Source organism: Salmo trutta, chromosome 22, assembly GCF_901001165.1.
Source record: "Salmo trutta chromosome 22, fSalTru1.1, whole genome shotgun sequence".
Classification (NCBI taxonomy): domain Eukaryota; kingdom Metazoa; phylum Chordata; class Actinopteri; order Salmoniformes; family Salmonidae; genus Salmo; species Salmo trutta.
The window spans coordinates 15453588-15473389 of NC_042978.1; the positions used below are offsets into that span (position 1 = coordinate 15453588).

Here is a 19802-nt window from a genome sequence, read left to right on the forward strand (position 1 = left end):
TCAGGGTCATACACAGTGTTTCTCGGTAGTCTTAAACAAATCTACTTGGAAACTAAAGTATACACCTCACACACATGGTTATGGGCTTAAGAAAAGAAGACACCTGTACCATGTCAGATATAGAGTTGAAATGTATTACATTTGAGTTCGCATCCCAATATTAGACTTCATATAAATCACAGAAGACTGAAATATAACAAAACCGTTTGACATAGAAACCTGCTTTTCTGAGTAATTTTTTGGGGGGGGATTAATTATGAAAAATAGATGGCGATTTGGTCATTTGACTGCAGGAAAGGATTTTAATGTGTTCATCTCAAATGAGGTCAAAGTAAATAGAGAGTAGGCCTAATGTAGTAGACCTAGTACAATGCATAAACCATAAACCCACACATTTGCTTAACACACACGAATGTGACTTCACCACACATTGCTTAACACACATGAATGTGAGTTAAGAGGCACGTGAATAACCCCATCTAATGCGATTTATATAAATCTCTGACGAACCCGAATTGCATAACTTGCCCCAAAAGCTCCTAGATCATTATTTCCCTGTAAATATGCTGTGTCTGCCCGAGGCCAACCATAATTTCAACAATCCACAGGCCAAAACAGTGGCCAGACGGTAAGAATTGATTGATAACATTTGTATTGAGATTGTCTATTTTGTGAAAACTTTTAAAAGTATTGCGTGGATATGTTTTTGGCAAATGGTTCAATTATTCATGTGATTTTTCTCAAGACACGTGTAGTTATTAGATCATAGCAGATAATTGGTTCAAATGGCAGTTGTATTCCACTTTTGTTTTTCTTTACAGTGGTTGGTGCTAGTGATTCTCCAGGGACCCTTCGGCTGTTTCATCTGCAGTTGACGAGATGGAGAGATTAGTTTTCTTGTTTTCTCTGATGGCCCTTGCAGTCCTTCACTGCATGAACACCACTCCAGAGTTCCAAGAGTAAGTCAATTTTGTCATGTCCTATTGTCTACCTATAGAATTGGGTCATTTAAATGTGTTCATACAGTTATACCATTTTTTTTTTTAGGCTAGTAGACTTCAATTAATCAATAGCTTTAAACATTGTCAAAATTATAATAGCTCATGAGATTTGAATCAAAGGTCAGTCTTGCCAAATGTGTTTTGGAACCTAAATAAAAATGTTATATTAAGTAAAATCATATTTCGCAAGTTGTAGTGTATGTGGAACTATGACAGAATATTTTGCCATCTAGGCCAGTAGAATCTTTAGATGATTGAGAAGTAATGCATTCGAATTTAGGCTACATATTCAAAGATCCAGTTGAATGGTGCAAGTATGTTCAATACTCTTTGCTACCGCTTGAGGGCACTAACAGCTCATATGAATAGGACCCACTGACATTGTGGCGTTTTACGCATAGATTTCTGACCCATAAATCCTTGACAAATCTTTAGTCATGTGGAAACAAGTAATACACTGGCATGTGTAAAACCCATGTAATGATTACATTCAGATTATATGGTGATGGGTGAAAAATAATTAGTTAAAGGGGAAGTCAAAAAAGGCTTGTGAAACCAGATAGAACATATAAGGACATGTCTTTGACATCTGAAACAATGACATTCTCTAACCTCTGGATGATTAAAACATATATTTTTCCTATTTTATACATTGTGTCAATCCCCAGTCTACCTGTGTTGTCAGACAATTGGGTTAAGATATGCTCTCTCCAGTGTTTAGTTAAGCAGGCTGCCACAGCAGGCCTAATTACATTAAAGTTCCAGAAGAATAGTGGTGACTGTCTGCACCACTCCTCCTGAGCAATTCTTCCATTCCTCAGTGGACATTTCTAATTTCAAGCAGACTGCCATACTCCTCCGTAGCGGATATCTCTAGAACTCGTTCAATGTGGACTTTGGCAATCAATAGGCCTACATGCCGCGAGAGGAGTTTGATAAATTGCTGCTGACATGTGTTCTTCCACTTTGCAAACAAACAGTATTGTGTGCATAAATCTTCCAGTGCTGGTGCATTGAGATGCAGCCAGGAAGCTTCCCTTTGGCTTCACAGCATTTGTTTGGCTTCTGTGTACACATTGTACATTTGAGATGGAAGTCATTTTGTTTACATGGAGATGCCCCATAGCACATTAATCTTTTCTGAACACAGTACCTGTTAACTCTGACTGCCAATCATGGTGATGAGTGGTGATCTTACATGCCCCATCCTTTTGCCTCCTACAGCTAAGACCATGATTGATTGAGTCATTGTGGTGATGACCTCTGTTGTTGCTGGGAAACCATTGGAGATCTACATGAAACATGCTTCTTGTACTAGTGATCTGCCATCCCCATAGTGTTAGGGATCAGTAAGTCAAAGTAGCTCTGTTGAAACAGGACCAGAGGCTGAAGCATCAAAGCAGGATTAAGCAGTTGACCTCACAGCTTGGGTCAACACAACAGTTGAAATAGACCTGGTCATGTGGGCTACTAATGGCTGTAGATCAAACCAGCAAGCCAGCCGTTTGTCCTCACTGAATGCTGCAAACTTTTACACTATCAGTCCAATGCGGCCCCATGTAGCCGTTGACATTAGCAGCTATTCTCTAATTCTCATAGGCAGCTAGCATCCTGCTGTTCTCCTATCTCCAAGGCTTTAGCGTGATTAGAACCCAAACAGAGCGTGCAGCAATTCCCCCAGTCTCCAGGCCCTCGCTACAGCAGCAGCAGTCCCGTTTGCCTAGCCCACCTTCCCTCCGTGAGCCCCATATGTCTGTCTGTCTGTGTGTACCCTCTATCTATCATGTGGTCTCCCATCTCTGCATCATTTCTCCTGGTGCTCTGGGTGTTGGCATAATTATCGTTCCCTCTGTCTGCCCATTCATCACTGCTCACTAATTTAGCACTGCAGAGCAGACTCACCAACTTAGATGGAAACTAATTAGAAAAGAGAATGAGGCATTACAGCAGAGGGAGATTGCTCTTTAAAAAGTATAGTGCTGGTAAGTTAAGACTTTGCACTATGAATTTGTCTGCTAGCTAACAGTGTGTTGTCATTTCTTACCTGCAGGCCTGTTGTGATACTGCAGATTGGTATTGCAGTGTTGGTGGTGGTGTGGTTCTTCTACTTCCTTATCACCCGACGCAACCCGCCCAAAGACACCCTTTTCTATGGTATGGTATTAATCATTCTTTCAAGATGATGATGATGGCAGATCAAAGGGAAATTAGCTGTTTTATTTGGATGAAAACTAGTTTTAACATTGATGATTTTATTTCCTTAACAAAGCACCAATACCTTTAAACAGATCCCCTCTGTGTTACATAGTTAAGAAGGAGCATGAATGACCACTACATACATAAGGCCAACCCCAGGGAGCATATTTCCAGAATGTTCTTATCTGTCTTGTGAATTGTTTTCATTGTTTCATTCATTTATACACAAAGCTGCTTATACTGATGAGGATCAGCATAAAGCTGAAACCCAGACTGACAGACGGCATGTTAGGCTTGTTCTTACAACACCACAGTTGTAGGAGAGCTGGAAAGTCCTGGAACATGAGCCTAAGGGCATGTGAACTCACATGATGTGCATACACACAGTAGATACCTTACTACTTACTGAACTTACTGCTCGTGGATGACTGTCCCATATGGGATGCAGGGCAGTAATGTTGACGCATCATTACCAAATATATATATATATATATAGATATATATAGATATATATAGCAGAAAGCACCAGTGACTCGGTCTCTATTAAAAAGTGGTCAGATGAAGCAGATGCTAAACTACAGGACTGTTTCGCTATCACAGACTGGAATATGTTCCGGGATTCTTCCGATGGCATTGAGGAGTACATCACATCAGTCACTGGCTTTATCAATAAGTGCATCGAGGACGTCGTCCCCATAGTGACTGTACGTACATACCCCAACCAGAAGCCATGGATTACAGGCAACATTCGCACTGAGCTAAAGAATAGAGCTGCCGTTTTCAAGGAGCGGTACTCTAACCTGGAGGCTTATAAGAAATCCCGCTATGCCCTCCGACGAACCATCAAACAGGCAAATCGTCAATACAGGACTAAGATCCAATCGTACTACACCTGCTCCGACGCTCGTCGGATGTGGCAGGGCTTGCAAGCTACTACAGACTACAAAGGGAAGCACAGCCGAGAGCTCCCCAGTGACACAAGCCTACCAGGCGAGCTAAATAACTTCTATGCTCACTTCGAGGCAAGTAACACTGAAACATGCATGAGAGCACCAACTGTTCCGGATGACTGTGTGATCACGCTATCCGCAGCCGATGTGAGTAAGACCTTTAAACAGGTCAACTTTCACAAGGCCGCAGGGCCAGACGGATTACCAGGACATGTACTCCGAGCATGCTCTGACCAACTGGCAAGTGTCTTCACTGACATTTTCAACCTCTCCCTGTCGGAGTCTGTAATACCAACATGTTTCAAGCAGACCACCATAGTCTCTGTACCCAAGAACACTAAGGTAACCTGCCTAAATGACTACCGACCTGTAGCACTCACGTCTGTAGCCATGAAGTGCTTTGAAAGGCTGGTCATGGCTCACATCAACACCATTATCCCAGAAACCCTAGACCAGTGGTCACCAAACTTTTCTGAGTCAAGATCACTTTCTAAGTCAAAATGCATGCCACTCTGATTTTTTATTAACATGACTTAAAAAATATAATCTTTGCAACATTAACCAATTAAAAACAGTACTGTAGCAATGAGGTTTGTGTAGTAAGCTAGAGGCCCAATACATTATCACCGCATACTGGCTTTGTGTGAATTTACCTGCCAATGCATTGTTGTTTGGAAAAAAAATTTCATTATATTTCAAAATTTGAGTTAGGTTATATTTGTATTTATTATGGTTCCCCATTAACTGCTGCCAAAGCAGCAACTACACTTTCTGGGGTCAGGCAAAATTAAGGCAGTTTATACAATTTTAAAACATTACAATACATTCACAGATTTCACAACACACTGTATGATCACACTAGAAATCGATCCATTGTGAGGCGCAGCTGAGTGAGCATACATTTAAATAATTTTCTATTTATTTTACTTGGCTGATGGTGCCTGCATCTGATGGTCAGTCTCAGCGGAGGGAGAGAGAAGCAGACTGAGGGTCCATCTCTCAACATCCCCTCCGTTCTCCCTTTCCTCCACTGACACTGATCAAAAAGGGACACCATCTTCCAGCTGATGGCGAAACTCGAGTCGCACCGCATTATTTCTGCCTCATGCACAAATTCATGTTACTCCTATGAACAGAGAAAGTGAAATATTCCTTGATATTAAAAATGACCCAAGCCGCTAATAATAACAACAACGCAAGCCTATAGACCCACTTTCCTACTCATTCATTACCGTCTCTCTCTAGTCATGGTTTTAGACGTTTTGAAATCTCAATATCAATTTTGCCGCAGCTTTCTTTTATTACTGCAGACTCGGTCATCTGAGCAATCTGATTGGCCAGTGGTAGCATAGTGCACTTGATTTCCTCTCCAGCCCCACTGGGAAGGCAGAGTTTGTACCTTCAGACACATGAAATGGCAACAGTTTGCCTGGGCAGCTGAATTGGCTGCACCTACCACCAACAGCCCGAGACTAATTAAAAAAAATAGAAACACAAGGCGTTATCGTTGTGTTTTTTACAGAAATTTTTGGTGATCGACTAGAAATGCCTTGGAGATCGACAAGTCGATCGCGATCGACCGGTTGGTGACCACTGCCCTAGACCCACTCCAATTTGCATACTGCACCAACAGATCCACAGATGACGCAATCTCTATTGCACTCCACACTGCCCTTTCCCACCTGGACAAAAAGAAAACCTATGTGAGAATGCTATTCATTGACTACAGCTCAGCGTTCAACACCATAGTTCCCTCAAAACTCATCACTTAGCTAAGGACCCTGGGACTAAACAGTTCCCTCTGCAACTGGATCCTAGACTTCCTGCCGGGCTGCCCACAGGTGGAAAGGGTAGATAACACATCCGCCACGCTGATCCTCAACACGGGGGCCCCTCAGGGGTGCATGCTCAGTCCCCTCCTGTACTCCTTGTTCACTCATGACTGCACGGCCAGGCACAACTCCAACACCATCATTAAGTTTGCTGATGACACAACAGTGGTAGGCCTGATCACGACAATGATGAGACAGCCTATAGGGAGGAGGTCAGAGACCTGACCATGTGGTGCAAGGACAACAACCTTTCCCTCAACGTGATCAAGACAATGGAGATGATTGTGGACTACAGGAAAAGAAGACCGAGCACGCCCCCATTCTCATTCACGGGGCTGTAGTGGAGCATGTTGAGAGCTTCAAGTTCCTTGGCGTCCACATCAACAACAACCTAACATGGTCCAAGCACACAAAGAGGGTCGTGAAGAGGGCACGACAAAACCTATTCCCCCTCAGGAGACTGAAAAGATTTGGCATGTGTCCTCAGATCCTCAAAAGATTTTACAGCTGCACCATTGAGAGCATCCTGATGGGTTGCATCACTGCCTGGTATGGCAACTGCTCGGCCTCCGACTGCAAGACACTACAGAGCGTAGTGCATACGGCCCACTACATTACCGGGGACAAGCTTCCTGCCATCCAGGACCTCTATACCAGGAGGTGTCAGAGGAAGGCCCTAAAAATCGTCAAAGACTCCAGCCACCCTAGTCATAGATTGTTCTCTCTGCTACCACACGGCAAGCGATACCAGAGCGCCAAGTCTAGGTCCAAGAGGCTTCTAAACAGCTTCTACCCCCAAGCCATAAGACTCCTGAACAGCTAATCAAATGGCTACCCAGACTATTTGCACTGCTGCAACTCTCTGTTATTATCTATGCATAGCCACTTTGACAACCCTACCTGCATGTACACAATTATCTCAATTACCTCGACACCAGTGTCCCCCGCACATTGACACATTGACTCTGTACCGGTTCCCCCTGTAAATAGCCCCGCTATTGTTATTTACTGCTGCTCTTTAATTATTTGTTTTTCTTATCTCTTACTTTTTTTACTTTTTAATTTTTGGGGTATTTTCTTAAAACTGCATCATTGGTTAAGGGCTTGTAAGTATTCACTGTTGTATTCGGCGCATGTGACAAATAAAATTTGATTTGACTTGAGATTGATACATTGGCTTCCAGGCTGGCATTATAAGGGATGTCATGTCAGTCACCTATTAACCTGCAATAGATTCATTCCTAACCACCTGTTACCAGAGGGCACCCTGTTGGCCACGTTTGATGTGGAGAGCTTGTACACTAACATCCCACACACTGGAGGCTTGTACGCGTTGCAACACTTCCTTCAGCGGAGAGACTCTACCCTTGCTCCATCAAATGATTGCATCTTACAACTTACTGAACTTGTATTATCCAATAACTACTTCGTCTTCGAGTCAGACTTTTTCCTTCAAATTCGGGGGGTGTAGCCACGGACTCCCCCTTAACACCCAACTATGCAAACCTGTATGTGGGACAATTTGAGGAAGCACTCCTTTACAAAACAGAGACACAACCCCTACTTTCTAAAATCCTCCTATGGAAGAGATACATAGATGAGGTATTTGTGCTCTGGGAAGGAAGTCAGTAGGAACTAAATTAATTCCAAACTCTACTAAACGAGAGCTCTGAAGACCTTAAATTCACCATGCAGACTGATGAGAGACAAATAAACTACCTGAACTTATGGATCATCAAAGAGAATGATGCACTACACACAGACTTATACAGAAAGCCGCCCACAGATCGCAATACCTTGCTATGTGCGGATAGTATGCATCCCCTTCCCCACAAGAATGGTCTACATATAGCCAGTTATGCAGGGTTCAACGAATCTGTGGCCACCAGACAGATTTTGATAGCAATGCTAAAAGAATGACACATAGATTCAAAATGACAGGCTACAAGGACAAATCTCTTGATCCTGCAATGATGAAAATATCTCAAAAACCAAGAAAGGAATTACTAAAAACTCAACTAAAGAAGAAAAACAACGCAACCATCTTTTACACTAAGTACACCAAGGGTTCGAAGAGAAAATGAAAGCAATCCTGAAAAAGCACTAGCATATTATGCAGTCAGACAAAAGAATTGCACACCTCTTTAAGGAACCCCCAATGGTGGTCTATAAGCGTGGTCGCAATATTGGAGATAGTTTGGTTAGATCTGACCTGCCCCCTGAGCCCACTCAGACACTCTAGACACCCATTCCAAATGGGAACTACAAATGTGGTTCATGTGCACAGTGCAACAGCACTATAAAAACATCCTTCTTCAGACACCCACATACAGATCGAAAAATCCCTGTTAGGGGCATCATCTCATGCAAGACCAAGGGAGTAATCTATCTCATCACCTGTTCATGTGGAAAAGCCTACGTAGGACAAACGAAAAGACAATTAAAACAACGCATAGCTGAACACCGCAGCTCAATCAGGTGTAAGAACATTGACTATCCAGTAGCAGCCCACTTTGTTGAAGCTAACCATTCAATCTCCTCCCTCAAATACACAGTCATTGAGCATGTTGCTCCACCAAGGAGAGGAGATAACATTGAGATCCTACTACTACAAAGGGAGGCTTACTGGATATCCTATCTAAGAACATTGACCCCTAGTGGTCTGAATATTGACTTTGATCTCAGACCCTTATGAACAATTCTTTGTTTTATGAACAAGTCTTATAAATTGATATATTCTTTCTACAGGTTATTAGCGTAAACCTAATATGTTCCCCCTGCTGATGATGCTTATTATGCATTAAGATTGAACCAAAGGATTACATGTAACAAATATGAAATGAAATACGAAACAATTAAAGATGTGAAATTGAATGAAACGATAATGTATGTTGATGCTAATATTATGCACAATATTCAATTATGTTTCTATATGATAACAATATCCTAATATATTTAATATGTCATACACTATTGTTTTAGAAAAATATATATATTTTTTTAATTTTCCCAAATTCATTGTAATTAACTTAATCATTATGACACACCTCTCTATTGTCATTGGCTGCACTAATTGCACTGTTTGTCTACGTAACCTGGTTCAAGTATTCATGACATTACCCTGAAGAAGGCACAGTGATACCGAAACGTTGGTAAATACCCAATAAATTACTGGGAGTTAATATACACTGCTCAAAAAAATAAAGGGAACACTTAAACAACACATCCTAGATCTGAATGAAAGAAATAATCTTATTAAATACTTTTTTCTATACATAGTTGAATGTGCTGACAACAAAATCACACAAAAAGAATCAATGGAAATCCAATTTATCAACCCATGGAGGTCTGGATTTGAAAAATTAAAGAGGAAAACCACACTACAGGCTGATCCAACTTTGATGTAATGTCCTTAAAACAAGTCAAAATGAGGCTCAGTAGTGTGTGTGGCCTCCACGTGCCTGTATGACCTCCCTACAATGCCTGGGCATGCTCCTGATGAGGTGGCGGATGGTCTCCTGAGGGATCTCCTCCCAGACCTGGACTAAAGCATCCGCCAACTCCTGGACAGTCTGTGGTGCAACGTGGTGTTGGTGGATGGAGCGAGACATGATGTCCCAGATGTGCTCAATTGGATTCCGGTCTGGGGAACGGGCGGGCCAGTCCATAGCATCAATGCCTTCCTCTTGCAGGAACTGCTGACACACTCCAGCCACATGAAGTCTAGCATTGTCTTGCATTAGGAGGAATCCAGGGCCAACCGCACCAGCATATGGTCTCACAAGGGGTCTGAGGATCTCATCTCGGTACCTAATGGCAGTCAGGCTACCTCTGGCGAGCACATGGAGGGCTGTGCGGCCCCCCAAAGAAATGCCACCCCACACCATGACTGACCCACCGCCAAACCGGTCATGCTGGAGGATGTTGCAGGCAGCAGAACGTTCTCCACGGCGTCTCCAGACTCTGTCACGTCTGTCACGTGCTCAGTGTGAACCTGCTTTCATCTGTGAAGAGCACAGGGCGCCAGTGGTGAATTTGCCAATCTTGGTGTTCTCTGGCAAATGCCAAACGTCCTGCACGGGGTTGGGCTGTAAGCACAACCCCCACCTGTGGACGTCAGGCCCTCATACCACCCTCATGGAGTCTGTTTCTGACCGTTTGAGCAGACACATGCACATTTGTGGCCTGCTGGAGGTCATTTTGCAGGGCTCTGGCAGTGCTCCTCCTGCTCCTCCTTGCACAAAGGCGGAGGTAGCGGTCCTGCTGCTGGGTTGTTGCCCTCCTACGGCCTCCTCCACGTCTCTTGATGTACTGGCCTGTCTCCTGGTAGCGCCTCCATGCTCTGGACACTACGCTGACAGACACAGCAAACCTTCTTGCCACAGCTCGCATTGATGTGCCATCCTGGATGAGCTGCACTACCTGAGCCACTTGTGTGGGTTGTAGACTCCGTCTCATGCTACCACTAGAGTGAAAGCACCGCCAGCATTCAAAAGTGACCAAAACATCAGCCAGGAAGCATAGGAACTGAGAAGTGGTCTGTGGTCTCCATCTGCAGAACCACTCCTTTATTGGGGGTGTCTTGCTTATTGCCTATAAATTCCACCTGTTGTCTATTCCATTTGCACAACAGCATGTGAAATTTATTGTCAATCAGTGTTGCTTCCTAAGTGGACAGTTTGATTTCACAGAAGTGTGATTGACTTGGAGTTACATTGTGTTGTTTAAGTGATCCCTTTATTTTTTTGAGCAGTATATATGGAGTGTGCGACTCTCTTTATTTTTGATAGTTAATCGTCACCTATATCCTGCCATATAGGCTTACACACAGGTGGTTAGGAATGAGCCTATCTCCCAGATGCCCTGTGGCTATGCCATGACTTTGCGCCTCATCAGGTGATTCTGAGGAAGGAGAAACAGCCCAGAGCTGAGAATGGCTTCCTGCTGTGATAGAGAAGGATAATCCTCCTATCTTACCTGTTAGACGGCTCAGATAAACCAGACCCTCCAGAGGATTAGAAGGCCACAGGTACCTGGAGAGAGACAGAGTGTGTGTGTCTCTATCGGCGTGTTTATCAGGAGACAGCAGCAGCAACGTCAGGGAGATAGTGAGGGATGCAGGATGGCTGTCTGAGCCGTTACACACAGGTGCCGTTACAAGGACATTTGATGATGTACGGGACAGCCAAGCCTTGTATTAAAGCTAATACATGGATTGGGCACCCTATTCCATTTCAAGGAAACATGAGTTCACAGAACTCTATACACAGTGGATATCAAATATTCGCCACCTTGGATTTCTTCTAATTTTATTGTGTTACAAAGTGGGATTAGAATTGATTTAATTGTCATTTTTTTGTCCACGTGGAAGAAACAAATCAATTTTTTAATGTCAAAATTAATGAAAAATAAAACCCTAATATACCTTGATTAGATAAGTATTAATCTCCCTGAGTCAATACATGTTAGAATCACCTTTGGCAGCGATTACAGCTGTGAGTCTTTCTGGGTAAGTCTCTAAGTGCAGTATTCGTCCATTATTCTTTTCAAAATCGTTCGAGCTCTGTTGAGGTGTTGTTAACCGTAGCTAAACAGCAATTATCAAGTCTTGCCATAGATTTTCAATCATATTTAAGTCAAAACTGTAACTTGGCCACTCAGGAACACTCACTGTCTTCTTGGTAAGCAACTTTAGTGTAGATTTGGCCTTATGTTGAAGGTTATTGTCCTGCTGAAAGGTGAATTCCTCTCCCAGTGTCTGGTGTAAAGCAGAATGAATGTAACGATCGTCTGGAAGAGGGGACCAAGGTGCAGCAGAGGATGTGTTCATCATTAGAATTTTAATTCAAAAAAGAGATCACTTTACAAAAACGAAACAAAAACGACCAGAAACAGTCCTGTCAGGAAACACACTGAACAGAAACAGAACAGATAGAAAACCCATAGAAACACAAACATAGAAAAGAAACCCAAAACCCCGGAATACATAAACTAACTACCCTCTGCCACGTCCTGACCAAACTACAATAACAAATATACTGGTCAGGACGTGACACTGAAGCAGGTTTTCCTTTAGGATTTTGCCTGTGCTTAGGTCTATCCGGTTTCTTTTTATTCTGGAAAAGCACCCCAGTATTTCCCGATGTCAAGCATACCTTGAGGACATTATTACTGATGAATGTGTTTGTTTTTTATGACCGTGTTTTTCTTATTTTTATTTTGATGTGTGTATTTTCTGTCATTTCTGTAAATCAGGGCTTATTTGGAAAAGATGAAATAAAGGTGAAATAAAATACTAATATCATGATGCAGCTACCACCACCATACTCATACCATGATGCAGCTGCCACCACCACCATACTCATACCATGATGCAGCCACCACCACCATACTCATACCATGATGCAGCCACCACCACCATACTCATACCATGATGCAGCTGCCACCACCACCATACTCATACCATGATGCAGCCACCACCACCATACTCATACCATGATGCAGCTGCCACCACCACCATACTCATACCATGATGCAGCCACCACCACCATACTCATACCATGATGCAGCTGCCACCACCACCATACTCATACCATGATGCAGCCACCACCATGCTTCGTCATTTCAACGTCTAATTTTGGTTTACGTTTGGTTGTCATATAACGTGAATTCAATGTGAAATCAACAAAAAAATGGTAGTAATGGCTACTGGCTGACTGTGGGCAGTTCCTAAAGAGTGTGGATATTGAGGTGGAGAACCAATATGTCTATTGGCTTCACATTACCAGCCACTTGAACTGGGCTTCTGTCCTTGCCTATCTCCAGTCCTCTTGATCCCCTGCCACTCATTATGTGTTTCCCAGACCCATATGGGGTTCCAGCCAGGCTCTGACTTGGAGAGATGAGAAGTGCCCTCTCAGCGCCGCTCTGCTCTTAACCTGAGGAAAACTCAACCCACAGCTCCCAATATAAATCTCCCTTCACCCAGCCTACAGCTATAGCAGTATCACCCTCCATAGCCCAGGAAATCAATAACTGGTTGGTTGGAGATAAATATTTTAAACACAGAGAAAAATCAAGTCTTGTTCAATGCATCTTTATAGGCAGGAATAGGGTTCTGACAGTTTTGTTAAGAGTTTCAAAGAGGCAGACAAAGCAGATTGGGTAATAAAGATTGGAGGAAAGAGATTTCTCTTTATCATAATGAGAATAATGATAATTGTTCCTACACCAGAGCTGCTTAAAATCTAGCTGCTACAGATTTCTACTGAGCTGAATTCTGCAACAAATTGAATGAGGGCCTTTCTTACAGAGCTGAAATGTGCTCAAAAATACAATCGGTGTATGCTAATCGCACCAAAGGAAGTTGAACAGAACAACAGCCACACATTAATCCAAGTCATTTTGTGTTGTGTAATTGAGGCACTTACGTGAAATAACCCCTGTGACGTGTATTCTATAGTACTGTACTGCCTCCTGCTTATTATTGTCCACTTTCACAATATCAGTCTGCCACAGTACTGAATGTTTGCATTGTCTTTACAGTGTTTGCTGAGTTTTCCTTCACTTGTGTCATTGACCTTGTGAGTGCTATGGAACATGATGGTTTTATTTCCGGGTTTATGGAATTCTACCAGAAAACGGTTAGTCTCTAGATTCTCCATCTCATGACTTAACATCATGCTCGGTCAAATGGAACACTAGTCACTTTAATAATGCCACTATAAGAATGTTTACATATCTCACATTACTTATCTCCTATGTATGTACTGTATACTGTATACTACACTATCTATTCTATACTATTTATTGCATCTTAGCCGCTCTGTCACTGCTCATCCATATATTTGATATTTATATATTCTTATCCCATTCCTTTACTAGATTGTGTGTATTAGTTTTTGTGGAATTGTTAGATATTACCTGTTAGATACTGCTGCACTGTCGGATCTAGAAGCATAAGCATTTCGCTACACTCACAATAGCATCTGCTAACCATGTGTATGTGACAAATAACATTTGATTTGCTAATAATATATATTTTTTTACTTTAGAATCGGTCTGTTGTTTCAACCGTTTTAGGTTAAAGGTTGTATTTGTGTGTTGCAGGGAGAGCCCTATCTGGGTACAGCCTATGCCATCATGATGTGCTACTGGGATGGAATAGTGCATTTCATCATGTACCTCATGATGATACAGCGCTTATGGAACAGGTGTGTGCTGTTCGCTGTGTCACCTTGGTCTTGTAATGATGATCTACACACCACACATATACTAGGATTCTGAAACACTCCATTCCTACCTGGACCAATAACTGGACCAATGAATCAAGAATTGTATTGTATTGTACCTTCACCAGGAGATCCGAGACTTCGTACCTCAGAATCGGCCCCAAGCAAGGTCCTAGTGTGACCACATTTACGTCCACACGTCATCTCATCGTCTCACCGCTGGGTCATTGATTTGAAGCTTTGTAAGACATGGTGTCACTCGTTTTCAGTAATGGGAGCAACATCTTTTGACCATTTTCTTTCCGTCTCTCAGCAAGTCTTACCGCACCCTGGGTCTCTTCTGGGCTGGATCGTTGTTTGCCAACATGAGTGTCTTTGTGACAGGAATTGTTGTAGGTGAGTCTCTCCTTCCCCCCTCCTGTAACCCACAATGGCAGAGTTAATCAACGGTACATCTGTACAGCCTTGTAGAATCAGTGTCATAGTGTAGGCTGCCAACGTAACACATGTGCTTGCCTTTAGAATTTACAGAACAAAGCTAAACTAGGCTCAAAGCATCTGTTCTCTGAGTTTCAAACAGCATAGGGAAGTCTTAGAGGATCAAACTAAACTGTGGCTGTGTTAACATCATTTTGTATTTTAGTTGTCTATTTGTTCAATGATGCCCTAATGAGGATGTATTTAGAATATCATTGGCGTTAATTACAAGGTGTGTATAATAAGAAAATCGGCTCAAAGTTATGGTAATGTGGTCTCACCTATTTATCATGTAAACCTCATGGAAATGTGTAAACTTTAACACGTTTAAAATTAGACTGTTCTACTCTACTTCAGATGTACCCAGTTCCTCCTCATAGTTCTAGGGGATGAAATGCTCTCTATGTTTCCCTCTCTGGCAGGTAAATTTGGATCAGATATCCGTCCCGCCTTCTGGCTCAACATGCCCTTCCTAATGCTTCCAATATGGGGTGCGATCAAGCTGTTCAACCAGCCCAAGAATGGGCCAACCCTCGGTGGATACAGGGTATGATGGAGCAGGGCACAGCTGCTTGGCCTGGTGGAATGCGTAGGGCCAGGAGTTTTCCCTGACCGTGTGACCTGACCAGACAAACTAGGACTCAAAAATAGGGCCTTAGTTATGATATTTTACTACAATATCCTTGCTGAAGTGTGTATTTATTACTATGTTATAGTGCATCTGAACTGTCTAAAGAAGCTTCTCCTCCCCTGGTGTTGGTGTCTCCTAGGCCCACTATGATCAGAGTTTTAGTCTCATCTGGCGCCCAACAGACCTTCTCCTGGTGCTGCTGCTACTGGGGGCCATGACCTTCACTCTCTTCAGGGGCTTGGTGAGCCAGCAGGGCCTGAATACACACTTAGAAATGAACACTCAAAAATATTGGAAATAAAATCAAACATAAAGTCTTATTATATTAGGATTGGTCCAGCCCACCAATTTTAGCACGGCCAAAAGAGTCAATGCATATAGAGTTGATTCCCTCGTGCTAGCTGTCTTTGTACAGCAGTCAAGGATTTGTTTATGATGCATAGATTATGTGCAACACCTGCTGCGCTGATTCAATCATGTGGTATGGGTGGTCTCATCTGACACTTCCCTGGCAAATAGAACATTCAAGATGGTCTGATTTGTGGAAATATGCACATACTTATTTAACTTGCATAGTTCTTTACTGTGATTTTCATCCAGTAACTCCGCGATGCGTCATGCCTAAGAACTGCCCTTAGCCGTGGTATATTGGCCATATACCACACCTCCTTGTGCCTTATTGCTTAAATATAGCATGTCTGGTCCATGGGGAACGTGAAAGTGAAGAAGTAGGTACTGGATGAAAATCATAGTAAAAATACATGTTTTGTATTACCCGGGGTATACGGTCTGATATACCTCGGCTGTCAGCCAATCAGTATTCAGGGCTCGAACCATCCAGTTTATAAATTACAATAACTGATCCTACAGATAAGTAGTTTATACAGTGCTCTTGTCAAGAAGATGATCATGTTGTAACCTTCCTCCTATGTGTGCATTCAGGTAGCTCTTGACTCCCCTCTAGAGGCCTGTACCATCTACCTCCGCCAGTACGAGCCCTATCTGAAGGACCCAGTGGGCTACCCCAAGGTTATGGTGGGTACTTTAAGAGACAGAGCATGCCTCTCTGCAGTGCCAGTGGCATTCCTTAATAGTCTCTAATCCACTTTGTTTTAAATAACAACTCCATTCAGAAATAACAACTCCATTCAGAAATCACTTGGAGCTGCCTTGAAGCCTGCCCTATCTCTCTCCTCTCTAGCTGTGTATCTTACAGAAGAGATCACAGAGCCATTTTTCATCATTATGCCACAATGAGAGGGGTGAGAGGCCAGGCTGGTTCATTCTCTCATTTGTTAGACAAGAGAATGTGGTTGTGTCTGGTCCGGTCTCAATGCCTGGGCTTTCTCCGTCTGCTGGGGGATGTTTATTTGGTTTTGTTAGGGTTCTTAGCCGAGTCAATAGGTTATCCAAAGACCTTGTTGTGGCTCCAGTCCAGGCACAATGGCGAAGCATCGATCAGGCAGGGAACTGCATGCTGAGAACTTGATAAGGTAATCCTCCTTCCCCTGAGCCCCCCCATCAGCAACACACCGGGTGGGAGGGGTGTGTGTGTGTGTGTGTGTGTGTGTGTGTGTGTGTGTGTGTGTGTGTGTGTGTGTGTGTGTGTGTGTGTGGGTGGGTGTGTGCGTGTGCTTGCATGTTGGCGTGCTCAAGCTAGCATGTGTGTGTAAATTCCTGTGTGTGTCAAAGCATGTGTGTGTCAATACGGGTGTGTGTGTTGAGCGTGCGTGTGTGTGGAGTTGGGGTGTGTGTGTGTGTGTGTGTGTGTGTGTGTGTGTGTGTGTGTGTGTGTGTGTGTGTGTGGGTGTGTGGGTGTGTGTGTGCGTGTGCTTGCATGTTGGCGTGCTCAAGCTAGCATGTGTGTGTAAATCCCTGTGTGTGTCAAAGCATGTGTGTGTGTCAATACGGGTGTGTGTGTTGAGCGTGAGTGTGTGTGGAGTTGGGGTGTTGCGCTGATCTTACACTGACCGACCTTTTTAATCATTGATGGTGATAAACCACGGCATACAGATGACCGGGGCGCGGAAAACAAAGACACTTCTCCAAGGACTGAAGGACAACGTGTGATTGGTTCTCAGCCTCTGGGCTCAGTTCATTAGGATTCATCAGGACCACAGCTCTAGAACAAAAGCCACTGTTCAAAGGCATAATTTGATGCCTTTACTTTAACAGCTACCTGACTTTCATGCTCCAAATATTCTGCAAGTGCTTCTGAGTGTCGATGTAATGACCTCTGTATCTGGATAATACAATTTGGACCTGAGTGTGCGGTGTGAAAGCACTTCAAATGTGTGTGTTTGTGTACGTGCATGCGTGAGAGTGTGTTGTCTATGCAGCCAGCACGCAGCAGCGTTCTCTGTATTCTGTGTGAGTACTTGGACTGCTGTAATGTGTTAGCGCCCTAGAGAGGATGAAGATGTACTGTATTAATTGACCATTGGAGTGTCAGAGTTGTGTGTTAGGGCAGGTCGGCTGAAGTCACCACTGTGATGTAATCCTTTGATGTTATACCTGTTGTACATTTACATTTTTTAGATGTTGCACTTCCTGTTCTACATGCTGCCTATGCTGGGTGCCTTCATCTATGGACTCGTAGTGCCTGGCTGCACCTGGATGCCTGACTGGACTGTATTTGTTGCTGGAGGCGTCGCCCAGGTAAGATATGGGGGGACATATTTCTGTTATTATTTGTTAATAACATAGACTACAGCTCCCAGAATGTAATGTGCTCTACGTACAGAGCTTCTACATACTGCTATTACTAGTCATACTAGTGATGACTTGAACAGATGAAGAGGTTGAATCACTTTGCAGTGACTGGGGCCCTGAAAGTTCAAACTGTAAACATGAGTGACAGTATAGCTCCCAGTGCTACTTCTCAATGAAATATTTGATTATAGCCAACCTTAATAAGACCTCTTCATAGAGTCCATGTTCGCAATAATAACCAATCAGCCCCATCCTGCAGAGGCCTGCTTCCTGTATTCAAGTTCCTTTCCATACTGGACTAATGGAGGCAAACATCAAACAAGAGACAGTGATCAAAGGCCAGTCCTGTATAGACTTGTCTGCAGACCCTAATATCCCTCCCAACACAGGGGAAAGCCTGCCTCAGAGATTCAGCTATTCTAATAAAAAATAATCATGTGAAACAGAGCTGGGCTAGCTGCATCTTCTGCTCAGAGCAGTGCACCAGAGTCTCCTCTCTGAGGTCAGCTGTTATACTGCACATCGCTGATACTAATGACTGTTGCAGAGGCTCAAAGTGAAGCAACATATTAGGTTTAAAACTATTTAGTCAAGGCCTTTGTGGGGGAAAAACAACTACCGGTAACCCTAAAAACGTGAAAATCAAATTACCGGTCAGCTGTGAATATACTGTACAAGTTCCTGTTTGGAATAACCCTAAACTTGACCTACTCCTTCCTCTCTCCTCCACAGTGTCAGTGGGCCCACATTGGGGCATCCCTCCACCCACGTACAGTGACCCCATTCCGGATCCCAGACGAGGCTTTCCTGGCTGTCCTGGCAGCCAACCTGCTGTACGCTGTGATCCCCTCACTCATCGCCATGCGCTGCACCAGTAACACCAACTTCTTCTTGACCGTCACTAAACTTCCTGGGATGGAGGGGATGCCCTGGGTTCCTGATGCTGACACCCTAGTCGAGAAGAAACACAATTAAAGTTTACATGCCAATAAAGTTACCAATAAAGATATGCAAGTAAGTTTACAGAATTGACTTCTAATCTATTAGTTTGTTTGTATATTAGTTTATGTAACAAGTCCCATAGGGGATGCAGAGGAGCAAGGAAGTAGATAAGTGTATCATACAAGACATCATGTTCTCTTAGACCGGGACCCTCCATTGAACTATACTGAAGAGTCAGAGTGAGACACAGACTCCACTTTCCCCACAGCCTTTAGTTCAGGGCTCTCCAACACTGTTCCTGAAGAGCTTCAACCCTAATCAAATGCATCAATTCGCTGGTTGATAAGCTGAATCAGGTTAGTTACAACTGGGGTTGGAGCAAAAACCTACAGGAGGGTAATTGTCTATGAACAGGGTTGGTGAGCACTGCTTTAGTTTATACAAACACGGAGGGGTTGACAACCAAATCATTTTTTTGCCTTTTCATTAGAAACGAATGCGGCAGCCAGGTACCGGTACTGAGAAATCCCTCCAAAATAACTCACTCCAGTCAAGACATCCTTAGATGCATTTAATTTCAGTCGGACAAGATCAAATTCAAGCACCAGGGAGAGAGAAAGAAGGGGAGGGCTTTCATTCCCCCCCCCCCCCCCCCCAGTGAGGACAAGCGTCGGAGTGGTGTTCATTCATCTGCTGCTACTTTTCATCAGCAGGGGCTGATTGGCATACCAGTCAGGGTGTGTTTTTGTGGACGTACATCTCATTCAACATGAGTCACTCAACCCTAGTGGAACACAGATCATTGTCGTGTCTGCCTGCCCTTTGGAAAG

At 43.4% G+C, this 19802-nt stretch overlaps 1 protein-coding gene across 1 annotated transcript; it reads left to right on the top strand.

Moving 5' to 3' along the window:
- The first annotated feature begins 236 nt into the window (after nt 1–236).
- Nucleotides 237–19053, top strand: LOC115158198 (transmembrane 6 superfamily member 1). The gene is made up of 11 exons (XM_029706852.1): nt 237–628; nt 822–959; nt 3052–3155; nt 13525–13622; nt 14089–14192; nt 14524–14606; nt 15110–15234; nt 15458–15559; nt 16261–16353; nt 17857–17976; nt 18763–19053. Exons 2-11 carry the CDS (start codon nt 880–882, stop codon nt 19003–19005), a joined length of 1152 nt encoding a protein of 383 aa, XP_029562712.1. The 5' UTR covers nt 237–628; nt 822–879; the 3' UTR covers nt 19006–19053.
- Nucleotides 19054–19802: the final 749 nt, after the last annotated feature.